The sequence below is a fragment of the Oncorhynchus tshawytscha genome, linkage group LG05 (assembly GCF_018296145.1).
Source record: "Oncorhynchus tshawytscha isolate Ot180627B linkage group LG05, Otsh_v2.0, whole genome shotgun sequence".
Lineage (NCBI taxonomy): Eukaryota > Metazoa > Chordata > Actinopteri > Salmoniformes > Salmonidae > Oncorhynchus > Oncorhynchus tshawytscha.
In genome coordinates this window covers 37,685,054-37,708,404 of record NC_056433.1, presented here as the reverse complement: position 1 = coordinate 37,708,404, position 23,351 = coordinate 37,685,054, and the positions used below count along the sequence as shown (strand labels likewise).

The window sequence follows — 23,351 nt, the reverse complement described above, 5'->3', positions numbered from 1 at the left end:
CTTCAAATAATTAAATAAATTCCCTGTAAAACAATTAATTAAGTTGGTTCAATAACTAGAAATAATGTTGCCAAACATATTCTTTACACAAGACGTTCACATTTAGTAGCCACAATATTATAACCAAGCATTGGCTACTTTAACATAGAAAGCTCATCAGGCTCTTTAGTGCAGAGGGAAGGCAAGAGTTGGACAAATAGAGAAATCATTGATGCCTACCCAGAATGCACTGTTTCTGGTGAAGTTGTTCTTCCATTACATGTTTTCCAAAGATGATTTATTCAAGTATGTGTTGATGACCAAAAATGTAAAAAAAAATTCTGCGTTGGTGGGGTCATTCCCCAGAGTAGCTGCCCCTCACATAGAGAACTCATAAACTGCCTCTTAACTTTTACAGGGGCATAACAATAACCATTCTGTTATAGGGTTGGCAGACAAGAGAGATTGTGTGTGTGTGTGTGTGTGTGTGTGTGTGTGTGTGTGTGTGGTGTGTGTCGTGTGTCGTGTGTCGTGTGTCGTGTGTCGTGTGTGCCTGTGTGCCTGTGTGCCTGTGTCTGTGTGTGTGTATACAAGTTTTATTCATGTCTCACTGTTGGCCAACGGGGGGCACTGCTTTGTAATGTGATGATGAAAACTAAATCATGTGCAAGTGTAAAGCATACAGTAATTTCTATGAGAGAATACTAAACAACCTGTGCATTGTTTCCCACTCATACTCCAAGATATCTTCTCTGCATCCATGTCTTCGAAAAGCAACACTTATTATTGTAGTTAAGCTTCAATTTAATGTACTGCTCGATTGAAGCCAGGGTGGCAGGTAGCCTAGTGGTTAGAGCGTTGGGCCAGTAACCAAAAGGGTGCTGACAAGGTAAAAATCTGTCGTTCTGCCCCTGAACAAGGCAGTTAACCCACTCTTCCCAGGTAGGCTGTCATTGTAAATAAGATTTTGTTCTTAACTGACTTGCCTAGTTAAGTAAAGGTACATTTTTATATACATTTTTATTAAACAGCTAACTTGAGATTTTGAGGGTTGACCTAGAAAGAAAAATGTATTTCACTTGAGAAGGAAGGAGATGACCTCGGCTCTAAATTATGAAGCAGATGAAAGTAAATTGTTTGGCACATCAGGATCAATAATGAATGGCACCTTTTGAAGAGCTAAAAAGTGAGCCAGAACATGATAGGCTGGTTTTCTTCAATTATTCAGGAGTTGTACACGTGTTACAAAGGCTGAAAGGAACCGACAAACCGTTCACTTTTCTGAGGAGGTATCGAGGTATCGATCACCATCGTGATAACAAAAGGACAGAGTAGAGAGGAGAGGAAGATGGTGGGGAAGAGAAGAAAGGGGTGGAGGAGAGAGAACAGTGAAGGGGACAGTATCCTGTATCCTCCTGTACCAAATAGATGGATGCAATAAAAGTTGACATTGGTTTTCTTTTCAATGAAAAAAAGAGATAAGCTATATTCCAAACTAGAGAATAATCCAAGGTATTCTGGCTATGAGCCAAATAAGGACATGTATACCATGGTATTATTCAGTACTCAGTATGGAAAGACTTAGCTACTTCCAGATGAAGCCTAGCTGTCTGCGTTGGTGGGGGAATGATTTGTGACAGTGAGGATTAAACCTGGTGTTAAGTTCTGTCCATAAGGTTTATCCTCTATATAATTATATGTCTGTATTGACTAATGGTTCCTTCATTTGGCTGCAGTTGTTATTATTTGGCTGCAGTATTCTGCTGCATACTGCATCCATCTCTCAGGAGGGAGGGAGAGAGGGAGATTACAGGCACAGCGAGAAGGGGGAGAGAGGGAAAGCATAAGAGATACAGAGAGAGGGTGAGAGAGTGTGAGAATGAGAGAGAGAGCGAAAGAGAGAGAGACACCTGCCTGGAGGTGATAGCATTCCCTCCCCCATACGCCCCCATTGGCAGAACTACGACAACATAACCAACAAAAACAGGTCACAACTCCTGCAGCTCTGTAGCACGTTGGGTATGTACGTAGTCAGTGGTAGGCTTCGAGGGGACTCCTACGGTAGGTACGACTTTATCACTGACATCAACCCAGAGTCTCTCAGAGTGTTCACAGTCAGCCCACTGACACCCCTATCAGATCACAGCAAAGTCAGCCTACTTGAACAGAGCAAAACTCAATCGTGAGGCATCAAAGCCAAAGGAACTGAATAATATTAAGACATGCTATAGATGGAAGGAAAGTAGTGTGGAAACCTATCAAAAAACTATTTGGCAACAACATATTCAATCCATTTTAGATAACTTCCTGGACAAAACGTTTCACAAGAATAGTGAAGGTGTAAACTTGGCAGTAGAAAACCTAAACAGTATATTTGACCTCTCAGCTTCCATATCAAAACAAAACATTTCGAACAGAAAACCGAAGAAACAACAATGACAAATGGTTTGATGAAGAATTAAAAACCTAAGAAAGAAATTGAGAAACCTATCCAACCAAAAACATAGAGACCCAGAAAACCTGAGCTTATGCCTTCACTCTGGTGAATCACTAAAACAATACAGAAATACACTATGGAAAAAGAAGGAACAGCACATCAGAAATCAGCTCAATGTAATTAAAGAATCCTTAGACTCTAACCACTTCTGGGAAAATTGGAAAACACTAAACAAACAACAACACGAAGAGTTATCTATCCAAAATGGAGATGTATGGATAAACCATCTTTTTGTCCCTATTACAAAGAACAAACAGCAAAAACATATACATGATCAAATACAAATCTTAGAATCAACTATTAAAAATTGCCAGAACCCACTGGATTCTCCAATTACATTGAATGAACTACAGGACAAAATACAAACCCTCCAACCCAAAAAGGCCTGTGGTGTTTGCTGAGATCCTCAATGAAATTATAAAATATACAGACCACAAATTCCAATTGGCTAAACTTAAACTCTTTAACATCATCCTCAGCTCTGTCATCTTCCCCAATATTTGGAACCAAGGACTGATCACCCCAATCCACAAAAGTGGAGACAAATTACCGTGGGATATGCGTCAACAGGAACCTTGGGAAAATTCTCTGCATTATCATTAACAGCAGACTCGTACATTTCCTCAGTGAAAACAATGTACTGTGCAAATGCCAAATTGTCTTTTTACCAAATTACAGTACAACAGACCACGTATTAACCCTGCACACCCTAATTGACAAACAAACAAAACAAAGGCAAAGTTGTCTCATGCTTTGTTGATTTTTTTTTAAATGGCATGAAGGTCTTCTATGCAAATGGATGGAAAGTGGTGTTGGGGGAAAAACAATATAAAATCCATGTACACAAACAACAAGTGTGCGGTTAAAATGAGCAAAAAACATACACATTTCTTTCCACAGGGCTGTGGGGTGTGACAGGGATGCAGCATAAGCCCCACCCTCTTTAACATATACAGTGCCTTGCGAAAGTATTCGGCCCCCTTGAACTTTGCAACCTTTTGCCACATTTCAGGCTTCAAACATAAAGATATAAAACTGTATTTTTTTTGTGAAGAATCAACAACAAGTGGGACACAATCATGAAGTGGAACGACATTTATTGGATATTTCAAACTTTTTTAACAAATCAAAAACGGAAGAATTGGGCGTGCAAAATTATTCAGCCCCCTTAAGTTAATACTTTGTAGCGCCACCTTTTGCTGCGATTACAGCTGTAAGTCGCTTGGGGTATGTCTCTATCAGTTTTGCACATCGAGAGACTGAAATGTTTTCCCATTCCTCCTTGCAAAACAGCTCGAGCTCAGTGAGGTTGAATGGAGAGCATTTGTGAACAGCAGTTTTCAGTTCTTTCCACAGATTCTCGATTGGATTCAGGTCTGGACTTTGACTTGGCCATTCTAACACCTGGATATGTTTATTTTTGAACCATTCCATTGTAGATTTTGCTTTATGTTTTGGATCATTGTCTTGTTGGAAGACAAATCTCCGTCCCAGTCTCAGGTCTTTTGCAGACTCCATCAGGTTTTCTTCCAGAATGGTCCTGTATTTGGCTCCATCCATCTTCCCATCAATTTTAACCATCTTCCCTGTCCCTGCTGAAGAAAAGCAGGCCCAAACCATGATGCCGCCACCACCATGTTTGACAGTGGGGATGGTGTGTTCAGGGTGATGAGCTGTGTTGCTTTTACGCCAAACATAATGTTTGGCATTGTTGCCAAAAAGTTCAATTTTGGTTTCATCTGACCAGAGCACCTTCTTCCACATGTTTGGTGTGTCTCCCAGGTGGCTTGTGGCAAACTTTAAACGACACTTTTTATGGATATCTTTAAGAAATGGCTTTCTTCTTGCCACTCTTCCATAAAGGCCAGATTTGTGCAATATACGACTGATTGTTGTCCTATGGACAGAGTCTCCCACCTCAGCTATAGATCTCTGCAGTTCATCCAGAGTGATCATGGGCCTCTTGGCTGCATCTCTGATCAGTCTTCTCCTTGTATGAGCTGAAAGTTTAGAGGGACGGCCAGGTCTTGGTAGATTTGCAGTGGTCTGATACTCCTTCCATTTCAATATTATCGCTTGCACAGTGCTCCTTGGGATGTTTAAAGCTTGGGAAATCTTTTTGTATCCAAATCCGGCTTTAAACTTCTTCACAACAGTATCTCGGACCTGCCTGGTGTGTTCCTTGTTCTTCATGATGCTCTCTGCGCTTTTAACGGACCTCTGAGACTATCACAGTGCAGGTGCATTTATACGGAGACTTGATTACACACAGGTGGATTGTGTTTATCATCATTAGTCATTTAGGTCAACATTGGATCATTCAGAGATCCTCACTGAACTTCTGGAGAGAGTTTGCTGCACTGAAAGTAAAGGGGCTGAATAATTTTGCACGCCCAATTTTTCAGTTTTTGATTGTTAAAAAGGTTTGAAATATCCAATAAATGTCGTTCCACTTCATGATTGTGTCCCACTTGTTGTTGATTCTTCACAAAAAATACAGTTTTATATCTTTATGTTTGAAGCCTGAAATGTGGCAAAAGGTCGCAAAGTTCAAGGGGGCCGAATACTTTCGCAAGGCACTGTATATATATCAACGAATTGGCGAGGGCACTTAAACAGTCTGCAGCACCCGGCCTCACCATACTAGAATCTGAAGTCAAATGTCTACTGTTTGATGATGATCTGGTTCTTCTGTCCCCATCCAAGGAGGGCCTACAGCAGCACCTAGATCTTCTGCACAGATTCTGTCAGACCTGGGCCCTGACAGTAAATCTCAGTAAGACAAAAAATAATGGTGTTCCAAAAAAGGTCCAGTTGCCAGGACCACAAATACAAATGACATTTAGACACTGTTTCCTTAGAACACACAAAAAATTACATATACCTCGGCCTAAACATCAATGCCACAGGTACCTTCCATCAAAAGGAACATAACATTCGACATACAATTAGGATCTGGTAAAAAATACTTGTTCAGTTATAGAACCCATTGCCCTTTACGATTGTGAGGTTTGGGGTCCGCTCACCAACCAAGAATTCACAAAATTGAGACCAATTTTCACCAAAATTGAGACTCTGCATGCAGAATTCTGCAAAAATATCCCCTGTGTACACAGTAAAACACCAAATAATGCATTCAGAGCAGAATACCCACTAATTATCAAAATCCAGAAAAGTGCCATTAAATTCTACAACCACCTAAAAGGAAGCGATTCCCAAACATTCCATAACAAAGCCATCACCTACAGAGAGATGAACCTGGAGAAGAGTCCCCTAAGCAAGCTGGTCCTGGGACTCTGTTCACAAACACAAACAGATCTCACAGAGCCCCAGGACAGCAACACAATTAGAAAAAAAAACAAAAAAGATCATTACTTGACACACTGGAAAGATTTAACGGAAAAAAATAGAGCAAACTAGAATGCTAATTGGTCCTAAACAGAGAGTACACAGTGGCAGAAACCCTGACCACTGTGACTGAACCAAACTTAAGGAAAGCTTTGACTATGTAAAGAGCAAGTGAGCATAGCCTTGCTATTGAGAAAGGCTGCTGTAGGCAGTCCTAGCTCTCAAGAGAAGACAGGCTATGTGCACACTGCCCACAAAATGAGGTGAACACTGAGTTGCACTTTCTAACCTCCTGTCAAATGTATGACCATATTAGAGACACATATTTCCCTCAGATTACATAAATCCACAATGAATTCGAAAACAAACCCAATTTTGATGAACTCACATATCTATTGGGTAAAATTCCACAGTGTGCCATCACAGCAGCAATATTTTTGTGACCTATTGCCACAGGAAAAGTGCAACTAGTGAAGAACAAACACCATTGTAAATACAACCCATATTTATTTTTTATTTATTTTCCCTTTTGTACTTGAACTATTTGAACATAATATGACATTCGAAATGTCTTTATTATTTTTGAACTTTTGTGAGTGTAATGATACTGTTCATTTTTATTGTTTATTTCACTTTTTTTTAAATCTACTTCACTTGCTTTGGCAATGTTAACATATGTTTCCCATGCCAATAAAACCCTTAAATTGAAATTGAATTTAAATTGATTTGAATTGAGAGAGAGACATGGGTGGTGGTAAAAAAGGGAGGGAAAGGGTGGAAAGGGAGGGAAAGGGTGGAAGGGTGGAAAGGGAGGGAAAGGGTGGAAAGCAAGAGAGTCAGGCTAGAATTGCACAAAGCAACTTTCACACACTTTTAGTTGCAGTTCCAGGTTGCAAGTGACATCATCTCAAGCAACTTTGCTGTTACATGACGCAACAACAAAAATAGCTTGCAACAGCAAATCAGATTGAGGCTGCTTCTGTCATATTTTTTATTTTTTATTCTGCACTCCCCCCATGTTGAGATGCTGCATTACATCGTTGTTTCACCAATTATTTGTTTGTCCAATTGTTTGGTTATTGTAACAGCATGGATATAGACAAAATGCAGTCTGTACAATTTAGCTAGCTAGTCAAAATGACATTGCGAACACCAACATGACTAGCTAGCAATGAGCTAACCATGCTAGCAAGGAATTAAGCTAATGTTAAATAGCTAATTAGCACAGTTCAGGGTGAACAATTTCAGTTGAAACTGGTCAGGGAAAGGTTTGGGTTCACTTCAATAATTGCATTTATTGACTGCCAAACCATGTTCATTTGACTAGCCATGATTGCCAAATGGTAGATATCTCCCATTCTGCTAATGTCTCTTCTGTCAACCTTTATGCACACTGGCAGTGACAGGCAGCTGTGTTGACATGACAACTGGTTAGAATTCTGAAACTTCGAATGGATCATGTGACAAAAGTATTTTGCTTTGATTGGCTGAGGCTTGCAACTAGTTGTACAAAGTTGAAAAGTTAGAACTGGATGCAACCAGGTAAGAGAGATTGGTTGGTGAAAGAAAAGTGGATACACAGAATTTAGAGTGATGAACACAATGGTGGTTTGTGATTGGTATTTTAGTGAAAGCACCAAATAGCCTCTCTCTTACTCTCTCTCACACACACACACCCACACTCACACATATCTTAATGGCCCAAGTTTGCTCCCTGCCTGTCACTTCTCATAATCCCCAGGCCTCTCACTGTTACTGACCATCCCTTAGGAGAAATACCCCCCTCAACCTCCTCCAGTGTGTGTGTGTATGTGACAAAGTGTGATACTATTGACTGTGGTTGGTTTATATTACGTGTAGTTGGGCTCCCAGTGGATTTTTGTTTGTGTGTGTGTGTGTGTGTTGTGTGTGTGTGTGTGTGTGTGTGTGTGTGTGTGTGTGTGTGTGTGTGTGTGTGTGTGTGTGTGTGTGTGTGTGTGTGTGTGTGTGTGTGTGTGTGTGTGTGTGTGTGTGTGTGTGTGTGTGTGGATATATAGTAGTAGTATACTGGGTCTTTGTGTGGTGTGTGATTGATTGCTCTGCTACAATATTGTCCGGGGGAAACTATATCAATTATTCACACCTTTATAATTCTCTGACTGAATACAAATGGTACCAGGTTTCGCTCCCACTTTTAACAAACAGCAAATTACATTTGCTTGTAAATGATTTGTGAAGCACATATGAAGGCCTTATAAATGCTCAATGAAGGCTTAATGAATCCTTTATACTGTTCTTGTTGGTCATAGAGTGTAACCCATATTTCTGTATGCAGTCTGGTACATTGTGAAACTATGGAATGTTAGAGAATGAGAATTGAGATAGGCTTATCGCCCAATAAAGTCATTTGCAGCCTTTGGCTTTTTTGGGGGGTCAAAAACAATTGAAAATAATAAAATGTTGTTTTTCTAGGCAGCAATTTAGCTTAAATGTTGTTTTTCTAGGCAGCAACTTTGCTAAAGGACAGGAAGTTAACAGCACTCTAAAGTTGATATGCTAAAGGAATAAATCATCTGCGTTTTCTTAGACACTTTGTTAAAGTTGTTTTTCCTCAGGGCAGCGATAGCAGCTAATGAGTTTCCCCCGACAATATAATAAGGAAATAACTGTCAGGTGTTGGAATGGGGATAGAGTTGGTTGCTACTTAACTTCAACAAGTACTCACTGGCAGAAAGGTGGTGGGGCTGTGCAGAGGATATTGTGTGTGTCCGTGTGTGCGTTTGTCGAGAACAGACCTGCTGGATTGACAACAAACTCTGACTGTCTTACCGCAAAATCAGGCGTCCAATCCCTTGTCCATGAACGTAACGTTTTGAAGGTAAAAAATTCAGGCATTAATTCTGAATAGTTTAGGGGTTAAGGTTTGCACTGGGATTGCCTAGCACTGGGATTGAATACGCGACCCTCGGAGCCGGAGCTGGCAGTTTACGCCCGTCCACAACACCCTAGCAAATATCAAGCCAAAATAATTGTAGTAGTGCTCACCGTTGTCCCTAGAGGACGGTTTTGAAGTAATCTCCTGACATCCTGCTTACCATGAGCGGACGTCTAATTTCGCAGTGGATCTTGAGCGACCTGGCTTGGTTTGAATTTTTGCAGTTTAATATTCTCTGAGAGAGAAACAGGCATGAGATCACAGGGAAAAGTGATAATATCAGTATCGGAATAGAGAAAGTGAAAGTGTATAGAGCAAATAGGGTGTGTTACTCTGTTTTAATTCCCAATTCAAATTAAACACTCTGTCAATTCATAAGAATTTGTAAGAGCCTTATTTTATAGGAATGGACAGAGCCCTGGTCTTAAAGTCAAGTAACAGCCTTTATTCAAGAGAGTACTGAGTACACACACATTTTACCACAGGTTATAAACTGAAAATGACGTCAGCGTTTTCTAAATGTTCTGTCTCTTCTTGACACTAGTAGAAAGGGTCTTTAGCTCTCAAGCCTTCCCTCCTCGCCTAGAGCCAAGGTCAGTCAGTGTAGATAAGCATTCTAGTCAGTCTGGAGATATAGTTCATTCATTTGTACCAAGGAACAGACCGTCATTGTTCTAAACTCTTGACCACATTCACACACACATTATTTTCAGTACTGGGATCAAGAAAGAAAACTCATACATGTACAGTAACATTTAATATTCTGATTAGTACATATACAGTAACATAATAGTATTCTGATTAGTACATCCTGATTGAAATGTATACATAATTAGCCATTATAGATAAAAATTCCCTTAACAGTTACCCTTTATTCAGTGTTTGTGTGCGTACGTATCTGCGTCTATGTCTGTAGCTCTATCTCTGTTGTTCTAATAAGAGTCTATTTCTTCGTCTGCTCCTCTTTACTGGTTAGTTGTTGTAGCGGCCAACGACTCTCCCTGCCTGTTAGAGCCAGTTCCCATCACTCTGCCTACACACTCACACACATACACACACACAGGCACACACACATATGGGAATGTCAGATAGACAAGGAAGACAGTGAAAAGAGAGATAGATACAGAGAGACAGACTGAGCTGTGCAAGGACAACACTATCAACCTAATTCAATGGAACCTAGCAAACCCAGCTGAAATGCAAATGTGGCCTACTTGAAGCCTTATCTCTGAACAATCACATAAAAATACCAGTGTTTTTAGCCAAGGCACAGTTCTATGCCACAACCCACTGAATCAGGAATATTCTGCTCTTTTTGTGAAACAGTGGTTGATCATGGTTATTGTGGTTCTGTTGTTCCAGAGTCATTGGAACCTTCAAGATGGTTCTACAGAAGGTGGCAGAGGAGGGCCAGCTAGAGGTGACAGACACACTCATCGACGACAACAACACCGCCATCAGGGTAATTCCCAACACTGGTCCCTGATCAGTTTAGATATCCATAGCCATAAGAATGAGAATCCTCCATACTGATCTATGGACATCATACAGTGTATACTGAACACAGCCAAAAATATAAGTATTTTATTGACCTCAGGTGAGTATTGATCCAACAGCCACATACAGTGTATTTGGAAAGTATTCAGACCCCTTCCCCTTTTCCACATTTTGTTACTTAATAGCCTTGTTCTAAAATTGATTAAATTATATTTTTTCCTCATCAATATGCCCATAATAACCCATAATGACAAAGCAAAAACACATTTTTAGAAATGTTTACAAATAAAATGTTCTGACCCTTTGCTATCAGACCTGAAATTGAGCTCAGGTGCAAAAACTAAGCCATGAGGTCAAAGAAATTGTCCGTAGAGCTCAGAGACAGGATTGTGTCAAGGTACAGAACTGGGGAAGGGTAACAAAAAATGTCTGCAGCATTGAAGGTCCACAAGAACACATTGGCCTCCCATCATTCTTAAATACAAGAAGTTTGGAACCACCAAGACTCTTTCTAGAGCTGGCCGCCCGGCCAACACTGAGCAATCGAGGGAGAAGGGCCTTGGTCAGGGAGGAGACCAATAACCCGATGGTCATTTTGACAGAGCACAGAGAACCTCTGTGGAGCTGGGAGAACCTTCCAGAAGGACGACCATCTCTGCAGCATTCCACCAATCTGGCCTTTATGGTAGAGTGGCCAGACTGAAGCCACTCCTCAGTAAAAGGGACATGACAGCCCGCTTGGAGTTTGCCAAAAGGCACCTAAAGGACTCGGGCCATGAGAAACAAGATTCTCTGATCTGATGAAACCAAGATTGAACTCTTTGGATTGAATGCCAAGCGTCACGTCAGGAGGAAACCTTGCACCCTCCCTACGGTCAAGCACGATAGTGGCAGCATCATGCTGTGAGGATGTTTTTCAGTGGCAGGGCCTGGTGACTAGTCAGGATCGAGGGAAAGATGAACAGAGCAAAGTACAGAAAGATCCTTGATGAAAACCTGCTGCAGAGCTCTCAGGACTTCAGACTGGGGCAAAGGTTCTTCACCTTTCAATAAGCACACGGCCAAGCACACGGCCAAGACAACGCAGGAGTGGCTTCAGGACAAGTCTCTGAATGTCCTTGAGTGGCCCAACCAGAGCCCGGACTTGAACCCGATTGAACACCTCTGGAGGGACTGAAAATAGCACTGCAGTGACGCTCCCCATCCAACCTGACAGAGCTGGCAAGTTTGTAGCGTCATACTCAAGAAGAATCAAGACTGTAATCACTGCCAAAGGTGCTTCAACAAAGTACTGAGTAAATGGTCTGAGTGCATATGTAAATGTGATATTTAAGTTTTTTATTTTTAATACATTTGCTAAACTTTCTAAATACCTGTTTTTGCCTCATCATTATGGGGTATTGTGTGTAGATTGATGAGGGGAAAAAAACATTTAATCAATTTTAGAATAAGGCTGTAACGTAACAAAATTTGGAAAAAGTCTTTGAATACTTTCCGAATGCACTGTATAAAGAAAGAAACAGTATGTGAGAGAATGAAAAAGAGAAAGTGTGAGATAATAGGAGCAAGGGATGGAGCGATCAAGAGAGATATAGAGAGGAGGACAGAGAAACAGAGAGAGACTGTGTGAGAGCTTATCCCGGCACCAATAGCTAACACTGATGTTGAGACCTTGACAAACTTAACAGGGAATGAGTGATAACCATGAAAACATGCAGGACTGATGGCTATAGTTATGTTCAACAAGTATTTTATTTTTCTGTCTTTATCTAGCTCTAGTTGTGATATTTTACCTAGCCTCGCTGGCTAGCTAACATTTAGGTAATCAATCCTCTGATGACATAGCTGTCACGTTCTGACCTTAGTTCTTTTGTTATGTCTTTGTTTTAGTATGGTCAGGGCGTGAGTTGGGTGGGTTGTCTATGTTAGTTTTTCTATGATTTGCTATTTCTGTGTTTGGCCTGGTAAGGTTCTCAATCAGAGGCAGCTGTCAATCGTTGTCCCTGATTGAGAACCATACTTAGGTAGCCTGTTTTCTATTGTGTTTCGTGGGTGATCATTTTCTGTTTTGTGTGTCATCACTAGACAGGACTGTTTCGTTTGTTCGTTCTTCCTAGTTGTTATTTTGTTTAGTTTTGATTATATTAAAAATCACGAACACTTACCATGCTGCACCTTGGTCCTCACCTTCTTCCACCGACGACGGCCGTTACAATAGCGATGTTGTAGACGATAATCATCTGATTACGTGTTTGTTTACTTGCACAAGCAGCATTTGAAGTTGTATGTGGTCGTATCCACTGCTAGTAAACAAAGCTGGTATCTGCAACTTTTCATGACGCAGCCAGGAAATGGCTCCATAGAGATGATGTCACACACAAGTCAGAATGGCCTTGGGCATGCTCACACACACAGCTCTCACACAGCTCTCAGCCCCTCTGCACACCTCTCTGTCCCTGACGAGGGAGAGTAGATGAACGCAGCCGGAGTCTCACCTGTGTTTAAACTGAACAGAGGTGTTTTTATTTACCGCGTCCTGCTGAAAGATGCGGGGATACCATGGTAACACCTCTAATTTCACTGGCTCTGCAGTCACAGGGCAGAGATAGGGAGTGAGAGAGAGAGAGGGGAGAAAGAGGGAAAGAGAGAAAAGGAGAGAAAAAGAGAGCGAGAGAAATGTAACAAATTGCTTGGGTTGTAATAAAGATCAGTTGACTGTCCAGGGAGGTGTATTAGTCCCCAGAAGACAGGAAAGAAAAATTGCTCTGTCTCTGCATCTTCCTGTTCAGATCAATCTAAGCACTTACTGTCCAACCAAATGTATCTTTGTGCCGCAAGTGACCACAACTGTCTCTGTCAACCAATATTGAGCTTTACAACAATTGTTTTACAGAAATTGTAGGCAGATTCTGTCTCACAAATTTACAGTTGTCACACTTTTTTCCCCCCCATATTCACTTGTCAAGAAAGCCGGAAGTCAATTTTAGTTTCATTTCAACCAAGAATGGATTCTTTGTTCCAGTTTAATTAAAGACGTCATTATGAACATTTTGAGTCTCTTTAACTGCAGATGTCCCCTATGGGGACAGTTTGGAGAGGTGTTACCCACCCTGTCGTGGAGCAATGGCTAGGGGAGAGTTGAGTTGAGTTACCCCTAGTGTGTTTCCCTCTCTCTCACCCATTGACTTACATACCAGCAGAGAGGGTAACTAATCCTGGATGCCCCAATCCTGAGGCATACAATGTCACGTAACAAAACAAGAAAAGATTAGAGCAACGGACCTTGGCTACCTCTTTCACTGCCACTTTTATATTACCATTTCATTTAAGCAAAATGAAATTGATTATGAATGATTTGTGGAGCATCTATGTATTGCTAATGATGACCTTGTGAATGCTCTATGAAGCCTTTATTAGTTGTTGTTAATTTACTGTCTGACCATAGTGTGTTTCTAGTTTGTTTTGCCTAATTTTCATTGGTTGACGCTTCCATTCCAGGCCAGTGTTACCATATACATCAAGTACACGACAGTGGATGGGACTGTGGGGGTTTGGAGTGACGGAGAATTCCTGGACATCCCGGGTGACCCGGAGGGAACGTTCCAGTTTGAGACGGACAGTCTGCTCTCCGGACACAGCCAGGGGTCAGGAGTGTCACAGGGGCGATCCATCCATGGAATTCCCACTTTTAGGAAGTGAGTCGACAACTCCATTAGTATAGCTGAAACATCATCAGCATCATTATAAATGTGTGTGCATCAACACCATCGTTTAAACAATGTCATTAACAAAAAAAACAATATCAAAGCAGACATCATTATTGTGAGCATAATCATTAAATACACCATTACGCTCAAAATACACCATATAGAAAATATATATCATCATCATCATCATTAATAACAACTAAAGTAAAGACATCACCGTAATCATCATCTACTGTACACACCATGCATTTGAACAGACCTTACTACTCCTGTAGCTGGCACCATAGTCTACAAGTTTGTATGGAGTGAAAGTGTTACAGCAGTATGTGCCAGCCTCCAGGCAGTGCTTTCTGCGGATGACCATTAGGCCCTGTCTAGACTTGACAGTACATGCAGCTTTAGTATTCTGATCATAGAGTTTTGATCATGGAATTCGGGAACGTGTCATGCGTCTACACCTACATTTAAATGTGTCTACCGTGTCCACAGTGTGTCCGGATTTCCTTTCCCTGTGTTATATTCAAATGCCAGTATGCATTCTACAAACGGTGGAATAGGCTAAATACGATCATAACACAACAACAACTGTTGGCAGTTGCTAACTGCTGTTCCTAACTAGACAGATAACCTCTGTAACTAGCTAGCCAGCAAACATGTTATGAACATATTTCCTCCAACTTTATAATGAAAAGGTGCATCCCGGTCCCAAAACAACAGTTTTTTGGACTTGTGGGAGAAGTGTTGATGACTTCGCCCACTGTATGGGCTTTCGGTAGCCCGATTGCATCCAGACTGAGGAGAAATCCACACACAATGCATCCCTGACCACCTGTGATCAGCCAGATCTGAACACAATCGGGACCACTTTTGTGCGTCTAGACCCGTCCTTTCAATGCGATCTTCGTATTCTGATAGCATAAGTCGCATGTTGGTGTCAAGTGTAGACCCGACCTTAGCCTTCTCTCTCTCTGTGTGGTGTTGTGTTTTCTGCTGAATAATGTGTGGGCTAATAATGCGTAGGTGATATTGATTTCACATTGACCAGTCTGCCTGGCTCGGCTAGGACCCTTAATCCATCGTCATAATGTTATGAATGTGTGCGTGTGTGTGTGTTTGTGTGCATGTGTGATCACCTGTGTGTGTATGTCTGTACATGCGTGTGTGTGTGTGTGTGGCCAGACATCAGCCACTTATTTGGATGTATTAACATGAGTCTTTCATATAATAGACTGGTTATAATGGGAGTCAACTGGGCATTACAATGAAATGGGGCTCTGGCCATGAATCTTTATCAAAAATCTATTGATCTGAAAATAAACCTTATAATCTCAGAGAGTTTAGATGTACTGATTTAGTGGGTTCTATTTACTGGAAATAGTTTTTATAGTGTGTCTCCCATAGTCAAATCAAAATCAAATCAAATCCAATTGTATCTGTCACATGTGCCGAATACAACAGGTGTAGATCTTACTGTGAAACGCTTACTAATGCCATTAACCAACAACGCAGTTCAAGAAATACGGTTAAGAAAATATGTACCAAATAAACTAAAGTGGAAATAACTGTACATACTGTATGTGTCCTGTAAGGAAGACACAGACTAAGGAGGAACTGTATTATTGTCACGCCCTGGTCTAAATATTTTGTGTTTATATATTTATTTGGTCAGGCCAGGGTGTGATATGGGTTTATTTTGTGTTGTGTTTTTGTATTGGGGTTTTAGTAGGTATTGGGATTGTGGCTGAGTAGGGGTGTCTAGCATAGTCTATGGCTGCCTGAGGCGGTTCTCAATCAGAGTCAGGTGATTCTCGTTGTCTCTGATTGGGAACCATATTTAGGTAGCCTGGGTTTCACTGTGTGTTTGTGGGTGATTGTTCCTGTCTCAGTGTTTTGTATTTCACCAGATAGGCTGTATAGGTTTTCACGTTCCGTTTGTTGTTTTTGTATCATTTGTTTTCATATTCATTAAAGATGTATATTATTAACCACGCTGCATTTTGGTCCGACTCTCCTTCGACGGAAGAAAACCGTAACAGAATCACCCACCACAACTGGACCAAGCAGCGTGGTGACAGGCAGCGACAGCAACAGCAGCGAAAAGAGGAATGGACATGAGAGGACGTTATGGACAGCAAGAGTATAGAGTATACGACTTGGGAGGAAATAGACAGGTGGGCGGTCGACCCAGAGAGAGTGCCGGAGCCTGCCTGGGATTCGCTGGAGAAGTGCGAAGAGGGCTATAGGAGAATGGAGTTTAAGAGAAAAGCACGGCGGCGCAGAAGGAAGCCCGAGAGTCAGCCCCAAAAATTTATTGGGGGAGGGGCTCAGGGAGAGTGCGGCAGAGTCAGGGTTCAGAGCTGAGCCAACTCCCCCTGTTTATCGTGAGGAGCAGCGATCACAGGACTTCTGGACGTGGGAGGAGATATTGGACGGAAAAGGACCCTGGACACAGCCTGGAGAATATCGCCGCCCCAAAGAAGAACTGGAGGCGGCGAAAGCGGAAAGGCGCTGGTATGAAGAGGCAGCACGGCAACGCGGCTGGAAGCCCGAGAGTCTGCCCCAAAAATGTATTGGGGGTGGGGGGGGCTCAGGGAGAGTGTGGCAGAGTCAGGGTTCAGACCTGAGCCAACTCCCCCTGTTTATCGTGAGGAGCCAAGGAGGAGACCAGAACCAGAGCCGGTGTTGGAGGTGAGTGAAGCAGAGACTGTGAAGGAGTTAATGGGGAAAGTGGAGGAGAGAGTTATGAGGGAGTTGCTAGTTTGGTGCTTTAGGTATGATATTCGTCCGACGGAGCGTGTCGGGGATTTGATGGCACCTGGGTCAGCGCTCCATACTCGTCCTGATGTGCGTGTTAGTCGGCTGGTGAAGAGTGTGCCAGCCTCACGCACTAGGCCTCCTGTGTACCTACCTAGCCTTGCACGTCCTTTGCCAGTCCTGCTCTCAGGCTCTCCAGTACACCTTCACGGTCCGGTCCATCCTGTGCCACCTTCACACACCAGTTCTCCGGTGGCAGCTCCCCGCACCAGGCTTCCTGTGCGTGTCCTCGGTTCAGTACCACCAGTGCCAGCACCACGCACCAGGCCTTCAGTGCGCCTCGCCTGTTCAGCGCTGTCAGAGCCTTTCTCCTCTCCAGCGCCGGAGTCTTCCAGCGCTGCCAGAGCCTTCCTCCTCTCCACAGTCTCCCGCCTGTCTGCTATCAGAGTCTCCTGCCTGTTCAGCGCAGCCAGAGCTGCCAGCCTGCATGGAGCAGCCAGAGCTGTCCAGCCTTCTCCATCCAGCAGCCTGAGCTGCCAGCCTGCATGGTTCAGCAGCCAGAGCTGCCAGCCTGCATGGAGCAGCCAGAACTGCATGGAGCAGCCTGAGCTGCCAGCCTGCATGGAGCAGCCTGAGCTGCCAGTCTGCATGGAGCAGCCTACATGGACAGCTGAGCTGCCAGTCTGCATGGAGCAGCCAGAGCTGCCAGTCTGCATGGAGCAGCCACAGCTGCCAGTCTGCATGGAGCAGCCAGAGCTGCCAGTCTGCATGGAGCAGCCGGAGCTGCCAGTCTGCATGGACCAGCCGGAGATGCCAGTCTGCATGGAGCAGCCGGAGATGCCAGTCTGCATGGAGCAGCCGGAGCTGCCAGTCTGCATGGAGCAGCCGGAGATGCCAGTCTGCATGGAGCAGCCGGAGATGCCAGTCTGCATGGAGCAGCCGGAGCTGCCAGTCTGCATGGAGCAGCCGGAGCTGCCAGTCTGCATGGAGCAGCCAGAGCTGCCAGTCTGCATGGAGCAGCCAGAGCTGCCAGTCTGCATGGAGCAGCCAGAGCTGCCAGTCTGCATGGAGCAGCCAGAGCTGCCAGTCTGCATGGAGCAGCCAGAGATGCCAGTCTGCATGGAGCAGCCAGAGATGCCAGTCTGCATGGAGCAGCCAGAGCTTGTCAGTCTGCATGGAGCAGCCAGAGCTGCCAGTCTGCATGGATCCACCATTCAGCCAGGATCCGCCAGTCAGCCAGGATCCGCCAGTCAGCCAGGATCCGCCAGTCAGCCAGGATCTTCCAGATCCGCCAGTCAGCCAGGATCCACCAGTCAGCCAGGATCTTCCAGATCCGCCAGTCAGCCAGGATCCGCCAGTCAGCCATGATCCTCCAGATCCGCCAGTCAGCCAGGATCCGCCAGTCAGCCATGATCCTCCAGATCCGCCTACTACCTGCCTGAGTTTTCTCTCAATACTGGGCTTCCTCTCGGTACTAGGCATCCACTCAGTGCTGAGCTTCCCCTCAGTGCTGAGCTTCCCCTCAGTGCTGAGCTTCCCCTCAGTGCTGAGCTTCCCCTCAGTGCTGAGCTACCCCTCAGTCCCGAGCTACCCCTCAGTCCCCAGCTACCCCTCAGTCCCGAGCTTCCCCTCAGTCCCGAGCTTCCCCTCAGTCCCGAGTTTCTACCTCAGTCCCGAGCTGCCCCTCAGTCCAGTGGGGTCCTTGGTGAGGGTTATTAGGCCTAGGTCGGCGGCGAGGGTCGCCAATCAAAGGACGCGTTACAGGGGGACTAAGACTTGGTTGGAGTGGGGTCCACGTCCCGAGCCGGAGCCGCCACCGTGGACAGACGCCCACCCGGACCCTCCCCTATGGGTTTTAGTGTGCGGCCGGGAGTCCGCACCTTGGGGGGGGGGGGTTCTGTCACGCCCTGGTCTTAGTATTTTGTGTTTATATATTTATTTGGTCAGGCCAGGGTGTGATATGGGTTTATTTTGTGTTGTGTTTTTGTATTGGGGTTTTAGTAGGTATTGGGATTGTGGCTGAGTAGGGGTGTCTAGCATAGTCTATGGCTGCCTGAGGCGGTTCTCAATCAGAGTCAGGTGATTCTCGTTGTCTCTGATTGGGAACCATATTTAGGTAGCCTGGGTTTCACTGTGTGTTTGTGGGTGATTGTTCCTGTCTCAGTGTTTTGTATTTCACCAGATAGGCTGTATAGGTTTTCACGTTCCGTTTGTTGTTTTTGTATCATTCGTTTTCATATTCATTAAAGATGTATATCATTAACCACGCTGCATTTTGGTCCGACTCTCCTTCGACGGAAGAAAACCGTAACAATTATTTCACACACACACACACACACACACACACACACACACACACACACACACACACACACACACACACACACACACACACACACACACACACACTGTATCCATTCCACACTTGCAGTCTAGAAACACAGACAGAGACTCAGTTTCCACTGTGCTGTCCACAGGTACAGTATACACACACCTGTCCTTGATGCTAGACGAGGGCACCTGTCATCCCCTAATCACTGTGGTAACAAAGAACAAGACTTGTCAGTCGTACAGGACAGTAACTCATGGAAAAACACACACAGAGGGGACAGGGGGCACAGTCAATTTAGTGTACAGTATGTAAACTTCTGACCCACTGGAATTGTGATACAGTGAATTATAAGTGAAATTATCTGTCTGTAAACAATTGTTGGAAAAATGACTTGTGTCATGCACAAAGTAGATGTCCTAACCGATTTGCCAAAACTATAGCTTGTTGACAAGAAATTTGTGGAGTGGTTGAAATACGTCTTTTAATGACTCCAACCTAAGTGTATGTAAACTTCCGACATCAACTGTAGCTTCTTTTCTTATTTCTGATTTCTCCTGTATTTTAATTTTAATTTCTTTTTATTTTGTTGATATTGAATTACTGTCCTGTTGGGTAGGACTTGCACGTTAAGTATTTCACTGTACTTGTGCATGTGATAAGTCAAACTTGAATGTGAACTTATGATTTGACATTGTGTGATGACATTTCACCATAATGAAACAGTAGGTAATTCCATACTGGCCATACATATAAATCAATGTCACAACAGAAGGTGCTTTCTATTTAATGTATAATAATCAGGATCATATTGTGATTATGCTGAGGGCTAAATGTCGACGGTGAGAGGTAGTGGAATCTGGTGTGTGGGATATTCATTACAGTATTTTACAATCGCTAGGATCTCCTAACCAACTTTCAGCTTGGCACAGCAGTTAATTTCACATCCAAAATGCACTAAAACTACCAAAACCCTTTATACATGTCTCAAATCAACTCATTCTTCCATAACACTAGCAAAGGTTGTCACCCAACAGGCAAACAATGACCTAAACAACACTAACAACAGGTAGCATTACACCATGTTTTCTTATGTCCAGGCATCCAGCATTCATTGTGCCCAGGAGGGACATTTGATCATGTGGATGGTGGTCATAAACCTTCCACCTCCATGAGGAAAATAATTCCTCTACGGGGTTGAGGAATGGAGAGTAAGGTGGGAGGAAAAGTGACACCATCCTGGCAAACCACTCTGTGACTGCATGGGAGTGGTGAAATGCCACATTGTCCCATACAATTTCAAACGTTGGCCGATTTCGCCTCTCTGCAACCCTTTCCCCACCTGGCACAGCCCTTCCATAGAGGTCATCCAGGAATGAAATGAGACGCTCGGCCCAATTAGCGGTTTGTGTAAAAGCAATCCATCAGAGGATATTGCTGCACACATTGTGATGTTGGCATCCCTCTGGCCCGGGACATCCACTGTGGCTCTTTTCCAAATCACATTCCTTCCTCGCCTCTCTGTGTTTTGGCCAGGTTGAAACAAGCCTCATCCAGAAAGATGAATATGTGGGGTGTTTGCCTGGTTTCAATCTCCATGACTCTCTAAAATAAATGTACAAGGCAACATAAGAGTTAGGCTATTACGGTAGTTTACTTAAAACATGCCATTGTGTGCCTCTGCCCTGTTTGGTGATTTTCAAAACCAGTTCTGTATTTTATAGTCATCTTACCTGGACACACTGATTCCTGAGTTGCTTGACTCATTCAGAGTTCCTCTCAAAGGGGACAGTGTAAAACTGCTCCATCCTGACTTGATGTTGTTTCAGGACTCTAGAAATAGTTGTTACTGTATGCTTACATTGTGAATATTTCCAAATGTGATGTTGTCTGCCAACAATCTCTGTGAGTTTTATGCCATTGTTTCTGATGACCATATCAACGATTGCAGTTTCCTGCACAGCAGTGGAATTCCTACCTGTCCCGCCTGTGGGAGGTAACCGTTGGGTTCTAAGCAGAAATACAAAAACAATTACACACAAGTGGGTTTGGAGGCTTTGCTCAATTTGCTTCTGTAATGTGCAGTTCAGTCAGATGCCCATGCAGAATGCACATCTTACCTGCTGTTTTGCAGGAAATTTCTAACAATAGATGCCACTGTTGAGCGTTGCAGATTTGGCTGCACTCTCAGACTGTTATGGCGTGTACTGGAGGCGAAGTCAGGTGCAGGAGAGCAGAGGGTAGTTAACAGGCGCACATTTATTTTCCGTTCCAAAACGAGAGCACTACAATAATCAAACTCGCTCAAAACACAGAACATAAATAAATGTCAAGCGCATAAATCAAACACCACATAACATGAAACAATTACACACAAATACATGATGGGAAACTGAGGGTTAAATACAAGTAGATTGATTGGGGAAATGAAAACCAGGTGTGTATGGAACAAGACAAGACAAATGGACATATGAAAAATGGAGCGATGATGGCTGGAAAGCCGGTGACCCGAACGCCACCCGAACACGGAGAGGAGCCGACTTCGATGGAAGTCGTGACAGTACCCCCCCCCCCTTGATGCACGGCTCCAGTGGCACGCCGACACCGGCTTCGGGGACGACCCGGAGGACGAGGCACAGGGCGATCCGGCCGACGACGGTGAAACTCCCGCAACAGTTCAGGATCCAGAACATCTGCAACCGGAACCCAGCACCTCTTCTCCGGCCCGTACCCCTCCCACTCCACGATGGAACTGAAGGCCCCCCGCCTGACGCCTCGAATCCAGGAGGGAACGAACAATGTACGCCGGGGCCCCCTCGATGTCCAAAGGGGGCGGAGGGACCTCCCGCACCTCAGATTCCTGGAGCGGACCAGCCACCACCGGCATGAGGAGAGACATATGGAACGAGGGGTTAATACGATAATCAGATGGAAGCAGTAATCTGTAACATACCTTGTTCACCCTCCTCAGGACTTTAAATAGTCCCACAAACCGCGGACCCAGCTTTCGGCAGGGCAGGTGGAGGAGCTGGTTATGGGCCGAGAGCAAGCCACGGTCCCCCGGTGCGCACACCGGGGTCTCACTGCGGTGACGGTCTGCGCTGGTTTTCTGGCGACGCGTGGCTTGCTGGAGATGGACACGGGCGGCCTCCAATGTCTCCTCCGTGCGCCTAAACCAGTCGTTCACCGCAGGAGTCTCGGTCTGACCCTGATGCCACGGTGCCAGAACCGGCTGGTACCCCAATACGCACTGAAAGGGGGAGAGGTTAGTGGAGGAGTGGCGAAGCGAGTTCTGTGCCATCTCGGCCCAGGGCACGAACGCCGCCCACTCCCCCAGCCGGTCCTGGCAATAGGACCGCAGAAACCTGCCCACATCCTGGTTGACTCTCTCCACCTGCCCGTTACTCTCGGGGTGAAAACCTGAGGTAAGGCTGATCGAGACCCCCAGACGTTCCATGAATGCCTTCCAAACTCTCGACGTGAACTGGGGACCCCGATCCGACACTATATCCTCAGGCACCCCGTAGTGCCGGAAGACATGAGTAAACAGGGCTTCCGCAGTCTGTAGGGCCGTAGGAAGACCGGGCGAGGGAGGAGACGACATGACTTAGAAAAACAATCCACAACGACCAGGATCGTAGTGTTTCCCTATGAAAGAGGAAGATCTGTTAGGAAATCCACTGACAGATGTGACCAAGGTCGTTGTGGAATGGGTAAGGGATGTAACTTACCTCTGCGCATGTGTCTCGGAGCCTTACACTGGGCACACACCGAGCAGGAGGAAATATAAACCCTCACGTCCTTAGCCAAGGTGGGCCACCAGTACTTACCAGTCAGACAGTGCACCGTCCGACCAATCCCCGGATGACCAGAGGAGGGAGACATGTGGGCCCAATAGATCAACTGGTCACGGACAGCAGGCGGAACGTACATACGCCCAACAGGACACTGGAGGGGAGCGGGCTCTGTACGCAACGCCTGCTCAATGTCCGCATCCAGCTCCCACATGACCGCTACCAGGCAGGAGGCCGGGAGTATGGGGGTCTGATCCATGGGCCGCTCCTCTGTGTCATACAGCTGGGACAGTGCGTCTGCCTTCTTATTCTGGGAACCTGGTCTGTAGGATAGGGTATACACAAAACGGGTAAAGAACATGGCCCACCTTGCCTGACCAAGATTCAGTCTCCTCGCTGCCCAGATGTACTCCAGGTTGTGGTGGACAGTCCAGATGAGAAAAGTGTGTTTAGCCCCCTCAAGCCAATGTCTCCACACCTTCCACGCTTTAACCACAGCCAACAACTCCCAGTTCCCCACATCATAGTTACG

General features: G+C 44.7%; 1 protein-coding gene across 6 annotated transcripts in view; it reads left to right on the top strand.

The window, feature by feature from the left end:
• LOC112232964 (otoferlin-like) overlaps positions 1-23,351 on the top strand; it is a 142,387-nt gene that overhangs the window by 58,420 nt on the left and 60,616 nt on the right. For all 6 annotated transcript variants that reach the window (XM_042321875.1, XM_042321877.1, XM_042321876.1 and 3 more), the window contains exons 4-5: positions 10,101-10,200; positions 13,734-13,930. In XM_042321875.1, coding sequence (XP_042177809.1) covers positions 10,101-10,200; positions 13,734-13,930 — 297 coding nt within the window. The remainder of the gene's footprint in view (positions 1-10,100; positions 10,201-13,733; positions 13,931-23,351) is intronic.